The sequence below is a fragment of the Salminus brasiliensis genome, chromosome 18 (assembly GCF_030463535.1).
Source record: "Salminus brasiliensis chromosome 18, fSalBra1.hap2, whole genome shotgun sequence".
Classification (NCBI taxonomy): Eukaryota; Metazoa; Chordata; class Actinopteri; order Characiformes; family Bryconidae; genus Salminus; species Salminus brasiliensis.
Genome location: NC_132895.1, coordinates 31,896,850 through 31,909,446, shown reverse-complemented (window position 1 = coordinate 31,909,446; position 12,597 = coordinate 31,896,850). Strand labels below are relative to the sequence as shown.

Genomic DNA, 12,597 nt, shown 5'->3' with positions numbered 1-12,597 from the left:
ATGATGCATACTGTTGATTTTCATATAAAATCCTATACAAGAAACAAATTATATATATATATATATATATATATATATATATATATATATATATATATATATATATATATATATATATGGCATGCTTTCCACTTATTTACTTATTTACTGAATGTAACAGATTGTTTGCTGTTGGGAACATAGGTCTAAGTATAAGTGCATTTCCCAAAAATGTTTAAAATCAATTTTACAATTCAACCTTTACACTAATCAGTTTAGTAAAAAGGCTAAACTTTGTACAAAACATTGTAAAAAAATGTTTTTAGTTTCTCTGATGAGTGTTTCTCTAACATTGCCGTGTGGGTTGTTCTGTACTTCTTCTGAGGACAGAATGCTTTTATCTGCAGGGGCCATATTATTACTACCTGTAATTCCATGCATTTACTGCTTCAATGTCTTAACCATTACATTGTTAAATAAATAGGTTGGGATGAATTAGGATAAATTAATAGCACCCTGACAAGCAGATATTATATTATAAAAGTATACTAATCACACTATGTACTTCAGTATCTGAGTCCTGCAGTGTGAATCCTCCAGTAGAGCAGAGAGCTTCTTCACTGCTGAGTCTCCTTTTATTTTCCCACTCAGATCCAGCTCAGTCAGCAGTAAGGGGTTTATTCCTAGAGCTTCAGTCAGATAATCACAGAACTCCACTGCAGCATCACATTTTAACAATCTGGCAAAACAATACACACATTTGCCTTCTTATTATGACACAATAATGCCCAAATGTTTTAAAACAATGACTACATAAAGCAATTTAATTAGAGACATGAGAAAGCTAATGGACTTGATTGGAATAAGATTAAAACTGTTGATGAATATGGAAAGTGCTACTGTTATATATGAATAATTACATTGGTCATAACAACACTTCTCAAACATGTGTTACTTATGTTCAGTAAGTATTGTGGTATAAAGCAGTGCACCTCAGTGTCTTCAGTTTACTGTTTGGATCCTTTTTTAAATCAGTGATCAGCTTCACTCCTTGATCACCTGGGTTGTTTCCTCTGAGATCCAACTCTATCAGGTGTGATGAGGTGTTTGATTTCAAAGCTGAAGCCAGAGCAACATATCCTTCCTTTGTTACACTACAGTCTGAAAATCTAGAAACAAAATATTTTGGCTTTACCAAAACAATATGTTTGGAGTTTGGGTTTAAAAGACATTTTCCTGTATAATGTAATGCTTTAATGCATTATGTTCTTATTTGCTGTTTTTATAAAATTAGAACCCACCCCAGTTTCTGCAGTTTACAGGACTGATTGTTCAGAAGAGCACACAGCTTTGTTACTCCAGAGTTTCCTAGTTTATTGTTACTCAGATCCAGCTCTATCAGGTGTGAAGGATTTAAACAAAGTGCTGAGGACAGAGCAGTACAGCCTTCTTCTGTTGTGCTGCTGTTATTCAGTCTGCAAACAGAACGGTAAGAAAAGATAAATTAGCTTTAGGTTTAAAAGCACATACATGAAGCACAATCAAACCCTGAAGAGGTAAAAATATATATATTTAATTGTTGTGGGAATACTACTAACCCAATCTTGTATCATGCTGACTGAATCAAAATGCTAACTCATAGATGACATAGATGGTGACAACTTTACCAATTGATTGGTCATGCTAAATTGCTGAGGCTATCAGATATTTTCATTTATACTGTATCATTTCATGTTGCTGGCCTTAAATGCACTATTTGAAAACCCATGGCTGCATGGTATTTAAAAATTATTGCATCTATAGTTCTCAAATTTACATTTTACAGTCCAAATATTTAACTACACACTTAAGTATCTTGGTTCTGCAGTGTGAATCCTCAAGTAGACCAGACAGCTTCTTCACTGCTGAGTCTCCTTGTATTTTTCCACTCAGATCCAGCTCTGTCAGCAGGAGGGGGTTTATTCCTAGAGCTTCAGTCAGAGAATTACAGACCTCCTCTGCAGCATCACTTTTTAATAGCCTGGAAAAAGAATTTTTACAATAGTTTTTACCTGCTTATTTAGATATGTACATAAACACATGGAGGTATAATACAATAATGGACAATAGTTATGATTTCAAAACACTTTTTGGTTTAATATAATAGAAGGAATGGGGTTGATAACTTTCACAAATGCACATATAAACTAAACTCCACATTAATAGTCTATGACAGAAATTCATTTAAAACCTCTGAAGCAACATCATATATCTACCTCAGTTTGATCAGTTTACTGGTTGTATCCGGCACTAAATCAGTGAGTTTCTTCACTCCTGTGTCTCCAGGATCATTCCCTTTGAGATCCAGCTCTTTCAGTGGTGGTGGCGGATTTGATTTCAGAGCTGAAGCCAGAACAATATATCCTTTCTCTGTCACACTGCAGAATGAAATTCTAAAGAGAAGACAAAACATTATGTTTGGCAGAAAACAGATGTTTACCACATGTATTTATTTCTGACCCTTACTGACTGACCTAATGCCTATAATAAATCACTTTCATTAGATGGCTTTATTTATATACACTTGCTAATTAGGTAACCCCTGCTCTTCATCTAAAATAAATCTGCATACAGTCAGGAGAAAAAGAAAGTACAATCTCTTTGAATTGTATGTTTTATGTATCAGGCCATAAAACTTCAATATCAGTTCTAAAAAATTAGGTAAATACAACCTAAAATGATAAACACACTTAATTCCACCATATCACTATTTATTCAACAAAATTATAGTGAAAATGTAAAAGCCTTGTGAGAAAAATTAAATGCACCCCATGAATCAATAGCTTGTAGAACCACACAACTTGAAATAACTGTTTTCTGTATGACTTTCAGTCTCTCACACTGTTCTAGAGGCCCACTGTTCTTCATAACATTGCTTCAGTTCATTGCTTCAGGTTGGTGGGCATTTGTTTATGCACAGCTCCCAGTGAGCCACTGGCCACTGGGCCAATGTTTTCTTTTTCAGTTATTCTTCTGTAGATATTGCTGCTGTGCTTAGAATCATTGTCCTGTTGCATGACCCAGTTTCATCCACACTTTAGTTGTGGAATAAATGGCCTCACATTTGACTCAAAAATACTTTGGTATACAGAGGACTTCATTTTTGACTCAATTTATTTTTAAGGTGTACAAGTGCTGTGTTATGTATTAGAAAAAAGATTGATTGGTCAGTGACCAGCTTGCCTGACTCCTGTAATGGATAATTACACTAGTGCAGTTTGCGACAGTAACATTTTGGGGTGAAATGTCTTTCTTTAGAATTATGCTTAAAATGATGTATGATCAGGGCTGGATTAATCCAGTAAGCAGGGCTGCGGCCCAATATTGCAAGTATGAAACTCACCTCAGTGTCTCCAGTTTACAGGTTGGACTCTTCAGTCCTTCAGAGAGCAGCTCTACTCCAAAGTCCTGTATGGGATTGTTGCTCAGATCCAGCAGAGTCAGCGTAGAGGACCCTGAGCTGAGAACTTTGAGCAGAGCTGAACAGCTTCTCTCAGTCAGGTTACACTCACTGAGCCTGAAAGTAGAGTTTCCATATGCATTAGAAATCTCTAAAGGATGTTATCCTAACATCATTTGGGAATAATAAAAATAATAAATAATAATAATCATTATAAAACATACTGATCACACTGTAGCCTGTAAAATGATTATACTGTCACAAGCCTTTTAGATAGTATGATGACAGTACTCTGACTCAATATCAAAAGCAGTATGAAATGTATTTTAAATATATTTTTTGGAATTGATTACGTCTGTAAATATATACAAACATAACACTGCAAATATTTTTTATATTACTATTCAATAAATATAACATATAATATGATTAATGGTCAAAGAACTATAAAACTATAAGAGACATCAGTTAAACCTTGTGGTTACCAAAATCAACAATGTGGAATAACATTTAAAAGAAAAGAAAACACACTGGTGAACTCGTTAACCACAAACGGACTGGTAGGGCAAGAAAGACCTCCACTGCTGATGACAGAAGAATTCTCACTGATCCTCAATTATCTGTTATCTGATCTGACAGATCAGAAACAGCCTTCAGAGGCTACACTGCAAGATGCAAGTGACTACGGAATGGCCAGATTACAGAAACTGTTCAAACAACCAACGAAAGGTTTGTATTAGCGGGTGCTGAGGTCTGCACAGTTATTGGATAGAGGTATTTATAGAGATGACTGAACAGTCTGGTGGGAAATAACTGCATCGTTAGATTTGTGTAAACAGGAGTTACTTACAGAGCCGTTGTGGCTTCCTGGACCACCGGCAGCAGTCTGTTAAGACACTCCTCTGATCTGATGAACTTCTGTAAGTCAAACACTTCCAGCTTCTCTTTTGATGTCAGCAGCACAAAGACCAGCGCTGACCACTGAGCAGGTGAGAGTTCAGCTTCAGAGAGACTTCCTGAACTCATGTGACTCTGGATGTCTTTCACTAGAGAGTCGTCGTTTAACTCATTCAGACAGTAGAACAGATTGATGGACCTCTCTGGAGACGGGTTGTCCTTAAACTTTAGCTTGATGTACTCGACTATCTCCTTTCTGCAGTCAGACCTGCTTCCAGACTGGGTCAACAGACCTCGGATGAGCTTCTCATTAGACTCCAGTGAGAGGCCCAGGAGGAAGCGAAGGAAGAGGTCCAGGTGGCCATGGTCACTCTTCAAAGCCTTGTCTACTGCAGTCTTAAGTAATTCAGTGTGCTCTGTGGTTTTGCTCTCCTCTGATGTGGACTGTTGGTCAAAAACATTCTTGTGGTCATTTCTGAGAGATAAGTATGCAAATACGGCAGCGAGGAACTCCTGAATGCTCAGATGGACAAAGCTGAAAACTGTGCCGAGAAATCGGACGGTCTCCTGAGTGCACAGTCCTGAGTATACGGATATCTTACTGGGGTCAACCCCACATGCTTCTAGATCTTCTGCATTGAAGATCAGGCTGTTTTCTTCCAAATGCTGAAAAGCCAACTTTCCCAGCGAGTTTATGGCTTCTTTATCCCACGGTACGTCCAAGACATTCTTTCCAGAGTACTTCTGGTTCCCCTGTACGGCCTGGAAGATCAGAAAGCATGTGTACATTTCTGTCAGTGTCTTCGGTGTTTCTCCACTCTCTGTTTCTTCCAGAATTCTCTGAAGCACAGTGGCTGAGATCCAACAGAAGACTGGGATATGACACATGATGAAGAGGCTCCTCGATTCTTTAATGTGCTCAATTATTTTTGTAGCCAGGTTCTCGTCACTGATTCTCTTCCTGAAGTATTCCTCCTTCTGCTGATCATTGAAACCACGCACCTTAGTCACCCGGTCAACACACTCAGCAGGGATCCTACTGGCTGCTGCTGGTCTAGTGGTTATCCAGATCAGAGCTGAGGGAAGCAGATTTCCCTTGATGAGGTTTGTCAGCACAACATCCAGTGAGGCTGGTTTACAGACATCATTCAGACTCTCATTTTCCTGGAACATCAAAGGAAGTTTACATTCATCCAGTCCATCAAAGACGAACATGACACTGTTCTGATCTGTTAATATTAGTCCTTTTGTCTCTGGAAAAAAAAACCCAATGATGTCCATCAGACTCTGACGTCCCTTCTTCAAGTTCAGTTCCCGGAAAGGAAGTGGGAATATGAACTGGATGTCCTGATGATCTTCACCTTCAGCCCAGTCCAAAATGAACTTCTGCACACAGATTGATTTCCCAATACCTGCAACCCCCTGTGTCAGCACAGTTCTGATTGGTCTGTCTTGTCCAGGTAAAGGTTCAAACATGTTCTTGCATTTGATTTGTACATCCTGCTGCATCTGATTTTTCTCAATACGTCTCACTTCATGTTCTTTGTTGACCTGTCCAGCTCCACCTTCAGTGATGTACAGATCTGTGTAGATCTCATTGAGTCTGGTGGACTCTCCTTGCTTTGCAATTCCTTCACAAACACGATCAAACTTACTTATCAGTCCTTCTTTAAGTGGACGCTGTATAATTCCAATCAGCTCATCTAATGAATAAATAATAAAACAGCAGAGAAAAAGAAGGTAAAATAGTTACCGAAACACGTACAGTCTTGTATTTTTTTATATATATTTACTATTGCATATATAATTATCATATTGTGTCATCTGTTGATCTCTTACTTTGCAGTGCAGTAGCGACGTCTTTATGATTCATCAGGTTTAGGAAAGTCAGGGTCATGTTGAGCACAGACTGTTTTAAATTCCACTTCATTTGCTTGACATTTCTGTAATAAGTTGTGTTTTCCTTTCTCAGAAGTTTTTTATACATTTCCAGCTCGTGCTTTATAAACGCAATCATTTTGTTCTCGAGATCCTTTAGGAGCAAAGAAGTAAGAAAACTTATTAAATGAATAATAATAATCAAGTTTTAAATTATTTTTATTATTTTACCATTTACTTCAAATTCTAATGTTACATTTCCAAATGTTCCAAACTAAATCATGGATCTTGGCACTTATAGCCTAAATCTCTTGCTATCTGGTCAAAATTGCTACAAGTGATAAAAGACCTAAACATCCATGATGATGGGGCTATAAATACCTGCGGGGTGAGTGTCGGGATTCATAGACTGAGAAAGGTGGTACAGTGCAGTGAGGGTCTCATTGGATGTGTGGAAAATGGGTCATAAAGCAGTTGTGTGGAATTGATTGGTATGGAAGCGTACGGTCATACAGGTCTACCAGCAGTGGCAGAAATCCCAGCCTACAGGAAATTCTCCTCATTCTGGAGCAGAAGTGAGTGAAGACCTTGTGTACACAAACAAGATGTAGTTCTTGTTTGGAAGCTCATTCATGAGCGGTAAAACCTGATGGCAGTCCCTGTTTATCAGTTTTGTCTTTTTTTTTGCCACAATTCCTGTAGGCTGGTATTTCTAACACTGCTGGTAGACCCGTATGACCATACGCGTCCATACACCTGCAGATTCTGTTACTTCCTTTACACTATGGTCTTTGGCCACGCCCAAATCCAGTGACTCACTCACACACTCCTCAGGTATTTATAGCCCTATCATCCTTGTACAGCGCCATTTTCAGGAGTCTGAAGTTAATACCACCTTAAACATGCAAGGTACTCCTGCCTTCCTCTACTAAACGAGTGTTTGTGCGCTAACACAGTGGGGCAACTGGATCTGTGTGCCTATATAGCCTTTTTTCCAGGTGTTTGAGTTGGCCTTAATTACTGGCTGGTGTGACTCTGGGCCTTGCCCTAGAGCTACCCCTTACAAACTTCTCAAGTATCTCAAGACTGTTTGCTATAACAACCCATTTCTCCTGATCATCTTTAAATTGTTTCTACACCTTGATTGGGGTCCATTTGTGGTAAATTCAGTTGATTAGACCTGATTTGGAAAGACCCAGACCTGTCTATTTAAGGTCTCACGCCTGCAATACATATCAGATCAAAACCCAAGCCCTGTGGAGGAAAGAACTGCATGTGGAGCTCTGAGACAGGATTGTGTGGAGGCACAGATCTGGAGAAAGCTACAATAAAATATCTGCACTGAAAGTTCCCAAGAGCACACTGGCCTCCATCTAGAAGTTTAGAACAACCAGGACTCGTCCAAGAGCTGCCGCCCAACCACACTAAGTAATGAAGGAAAAAGGGTAATAGAGGTGAGCGAGAACCCAACGGTCACTCTGGCTAAGCTCCAAAAATCCTGTGTGCAGATGGAAGGAACTTGCAGAAGGTCAACTATCACTGCAGCACTCCACCAATCTGGGCTTTATGGCAGAGTGGCCAGACTGAAGGTTCTCCTCAGTGAAAGAAACAAGAAAGCCCCTAAAGGCAATGACCCTTAGCACACAGGAGAGGCTTAGGGATGGCTCTGTAAATGTTCTTGAGTGGCTCATCCAGAGCCTGTCTAAAATAAAAAAGCGTCTAAATACTTATGTCAATGCAATATTTGAGTTTTTCTTTTTCAGTAAATTGTGCAAAATATCTAAGATTATGTGTTCAGTTTTTCATTATGGGGTACTGAGAGCATTTTAGCACTAGGCTGTGTGTGTGTGTGTATATATATATATAAAATCTTGATTAAATGGTGTGTAAATGAAGCAGCTAAAGTTTAGTGATTAAGATGTATGATCAGCCATTCATGTAAGCTGTTTTCAAAAATACTGTCTTACATTGAAGATGTCAAAGAAATCTTTAGGATTCCTTTGAGGCTTGTCAGCTTCGGCATCCAACTCTGACCCCATGTGACCTCTGCAATTAACAAGAAATTCAGACAGTTATTTTCTTAAATAAGAGTATTTAGCATGGTGTTTATTTGAATGGTTTATTATTTTTTAACATTTGCATTAACCTTTTACAGTTATTCTGGTCATGTGTGACCACTATATTACAGTTAATCCCTTTTCAAATCAAAATCACATCAAGTTACACATTACACAGGTGTAAAGAAAAACTTACAAAAGGTGCCTCGTCCCTCACAGTATTACAAAAAAAGAAGAACGTATATTTACAGAAAAGAAATACTGAATATGTGCACATTAACCACACACACTGTGTGATGGTACAGATGAGGTCCACAGTCCACAAGCTATTGTTCGTTCAGCAGCTGAACTGCTTGAGGATAGAAGCTGTCTCTGGACCATCTGGTTCTGGTCTTCATGCTTCTGTAGCTCCTGCCGCTGGGCAGCTGAGAGAACAGGCAGTGGCTTGGTTGGGCTGAGTCTGTGATAATCCTCCTGGGTCTCCTCAGACAGCAGCTGGTGTAGAAATCTAGATGGTTGGGCTGTGAGCACCACCCTCTGCAGAGCTTTCTGCTCTTGAGCAGTGCAGGTGGAGAAACAGCCCCTCAGAACACTCTCCACAGTGCAGGTGTAGAACGTCCTGAGGATGCAGGAGTTCATACCAAACCTCTTCAGCCGTCTGATGTGCTTTCTTCACCACCAGTGTGGTGCAGTGTGTCCATGCAAGTTCCTCACTAATGTGAACACCAAGCAACATGAAGCTGCTGACCCTCTCCACAGTGGTCCCACTGATGGAGATTGGGGTGTGCACGCTCTCCTGTTTCCTGAAGTCCAATACCAGCTCCTTTGTCTTGCTGATGTTAAGAGAAAGGTGGTTTTCCTGGTACCAGTGTTACAGGAAGCTGACCTCCTCTCTGTATGCTCTCATCATTGTTGGAGATTAGGCCCACGATTGTCGTGTCATCAGCAAATTTAATGATGGCATTGGAGCTGAGTCTAACTGTGCAGTGGTAGGTATGGAGAGAGTACAGAAGTGGGCTAGGGGGGCTCCAGGGTTGAGGGTATATGAGGATGTGATGCTGCCCATCCTGACCACCTGCACCTTATGACAGTGGTTTAAGCAACCGGGCTCCAGTTATTTAGGTAGGTAATGCTGGCTCCAGCTAGCTGAAGTTATGCTTTAAGCTCTCTGCCAGGTTTGCCATCTGGACCAGCAGATTTACGGGTGTTGATGCTCTTAAAGTATCTGCACATATCAACTTCAGAGTCAGGTGACTGAGTCTGAGTACTCGTCAATGTTGTTTGACGAATCATGAAACATCTCCTAGTTCATGTCATGAAAACAGTCCTGAGTCTGATTTGTCTGACCAGCGATGAACCTCCCTGATGGTGGGCAGCTCCATTTGAGTGACCTGATTTGCCGAATGAAGGTCAGGGGAGGGCTTTGTACGCTTCTCGGAAGAGGGTGTGGCAGTGGTCCAGAGTCTGTGTTTTCTGCGTGCTGCGCGAGATGATAAAACTTGGGCGCTACTTTCCTCAGGTTTGCTTCATTGAAGTCCCCAACAACAATGAACTCTCTGGCCCCTTATTCAGCAGATGAATGGCGCTCCTTCTTTGTGCCATTTCCTTGTCCAGGGATCTGATTGATATTGATCTGAATGATATTACTGTGAACAGTGGTGCTTATGAACCCTTTAGGGTTCTGATATATGAGGACCTTAGGGGACGAGGGGGACAGTAAGTAAGCTGCTGTCTAAGAACCTAAAGGGATGAGGGGGCAGTAAGTAAACTGCTGTCTGAGGACCCAAGAGGACGAGGGGGACAGTGAGTAAAATGCTGTCTGAGAAGCCATGGGGACGAGGGGGACAGTGAATAAACTAATGTCTGAGGACCTAAGGGGAAGAGGGGGACAAGGAATAAGATGGTGTCTGAGGACCTGAGGGGATGAGGGGGACAGTAAGTAAACTGCTGTCTAAGGACCTTGGGGGACGAGTGGAACAGTAAGTAAGCTGATGTCTGAGGACCTGAGGGGACAAGGGGGACAGTGAGGTTGGAAGAGTTCTCTTCCATAAATGCATACATGATGAGATATGCAGGAGTCAGACCATGAAGGGCTTTGAAGGGGATGGGCAGCCAGTGTCAACAAGTCAAGCAGGATCTCAGCAGAGCAAATGGGTGAGGCAAGAGTGAGCAGTTCAGGAAGTTCAGACCCTTGCAGATGGGCGTTTAGACAGAGAAGTAAAGCCAGGCGGGGTCAGTGTGTGTAGATGTAAATAGTGGCCTGGCCATTGCCAGGTTTCCAGAAGCTAAGCTGTCCAGGTTTTTATAAATGATTATTTTAATAATAACATCAATCAATGTGTGTTAGTTATGGATCAGGAGTTCAGGAGAGCTAAACCAGTGACATATGCTAAATGTGTCAGGATGAGGTCAAGCATGAGAACTGAAACACATTTAAGCTCAGTAGCTGAATGTTACCAATTACAGTTACCACAAGTAAAAAAAAAAAAAAGAACTCCAAAAATGTAAAAATCAAACCAGAATGAAAGTTCACATCAGGATGAGAAGCAACATGCAAAAAACTGGACAAGAACAGAATACCAGACAGCCCTGCCCCCCGTTTATCTGAGGAAGTCTGGAAATACCTCTGCTGTGAAGGACAATCTTTTGAGAGTGATTTCTGGAGAGCAGGCTTTTGTCTCTTGTTCTTCTTCACAGGCTCCTGACTGGACACAGAGGAGTCCGCGGTCTGTCCAGTGTCACTGAGAGACAGAGAGGAGAGTGCTTCAGCTTACTGTATTAATAGAGTCAGTCATGTAGGACATACATTAAACATGCATTAAGAAACAGAACAGGCCAATCAAACTAACCCAAACATGAAGAACACGGAGCTTGAATCCACTACCACACTTTAACCATCACTGTAACTGACCATTCTGTGATAGCTGCAGGCCACTGTGCAAGTCATATAAATACACTGCTATGATTATCAGACAGATGATCAGTTACCAAAAATTAGAACATTTTTTGACTGGTGTTATTAACCAATATTCCCTCCAGGAAGTTGAATGAGCTGAGAATAGCATCTGTCTTTACCTCTAAAAGCTTCAGCTGAGTAAAAAGGATAACTATGCAGAGGTTCTGAATCCACTTTGTAAGAAAGGTCCTTTGACTGGTTACAAGGAACTCAACATAAATAACATAGACAATGACCAGGCAGTACACTACATTCAGCTACTCTGAGTTGCACCCATTGCTGACAAAATCAAGCTGAAAGTCTTCTTCTCTGGACAGTAGAGACAGTTACTCCAACAGAATCCTTGATTTCAGAAGAAACAAAACTTCTGTCCAAATCGTTTATCATATTTAAATGGACTGTGGTTTGAGTGTGTGGGTGTTACTGAATATGAATGTGTTGTATTTGACTCATGATTCAGTTTGTCATATTCCCAGTGTTATGAATCAAAGGACAAAGAACAAACTGGACAAACTGATTAAGAAGTCTGGCTCTGTTGTAGGAGTCAAACTGGACACTCTGAATGTTGGGGCTGAAACATGAGCTCTTAATAAGCTGCTTGCCATCATGGACAATGCATCACATCCCCTGCTCACTACAGTGGAGAACCAGGAGAGTGTGAGATCTTCTCTTCCCACTGCAGTTAGACTCAATAATGAGTTACTACTACTATTAATAATAATAATAATAATAATAATAATTAATGCACTCACTGCAGTTAGACTCAATAATGAATCTCCTTACTGCGGGAAAACTACTGATCTCCTACTGTCTGAACTGTGCTGATTTAAACCTACTGCTACATGTTAGTTCATTACTACTACTATTAATAATAATAATAATAATAATAATAATTAATGCACTCACTGCAGTTAGACTCAGTAATGAATCTCCTTACTGCAGGAAAACTACTGATCTCCTACTGTCTGAACTGTACTGATTTAAACCTACTGCTACATGTTAGTTCTTTACTACTACTATTAATAATAATAATAATAATATTAATAATAATAATAATAATAATTAATGCACTCACTGCAGTTAGACTCAATAATGAATCTCCTTACTGCAGGAAAACTACTGATCTCCTACTGTCTGAACTGTGCTGATTTAAACCTACTGCTACATGTTAGTTCATTACTACTACTATTAATAATAATAATAATAATAATAATAATAATTAATGCACTCACTGCAGTTAGACTCAATAATGAATCTCCTTACTGCAGGAAAGCTACTGATCTCCTACTGTCTGAACTGTGCTGATTTAAACCTACTGCTACATGTTAGTTCATTACTACTATTATTAATAATAATAATAATAATAATAATAATAAATGCAATTACTACAG

At 39.9% G+C, this 12,597-nt stretch overlaps 1 protein-coding gene across 1 annotated transcript in view; it reads right to left on the bottom strand.

Moving 5' to 3' along the window:
• Positions 1 to 12,597, bottom strand: part of LOC140538950 (uncharacterized) — a 110,994-nt gene that overhangs the window by 89,632 nt on the left and 8,765 nt on the right. The window contains exons 8-17 of the mRNA XM_072661509.1: positions 10,875 to 10,991; positions 8,161 to 8,239; positions 6,155 to 6,347; positions 4,269 to 6,018; positions 3,362 to 3,535; positions 2,235 to 2,411; positions 1,826 to 1,999; positions 1,281 to 1,454; positions 972 to 1,148; positions 545 to 718 (exon numbers count right to left, since the gene is read on the bottom strand). Coding sequence (XP_072517610.1) covers positions 545 to 718; positions 972 to 1,148; positions 1,281 to 1,454; positions 1,826 to 1,999; positions 2,235 to 2,411; positions 3,362 to 3,535; positions 4,269 to 6,018; positions 6,155 to 6,347; positions 8,161 to 8,239; positions 10,875 to 10,991 — 3,189 coding nt within the window. The remainder of the gene's footprint in view (positions 1 to 544; positions 719 to 971; positions 1,149 to 1,280; positions 1,455 to 1,825; positions 2,000 to 2,234; positions 2,412 to 3,361; positions 3,536 to 4,268; positions 6,019 to 6,154; positions 6,348 to 8,160; positions 8,240 to 10,874; positions 10,992 to 12,597) is intronic.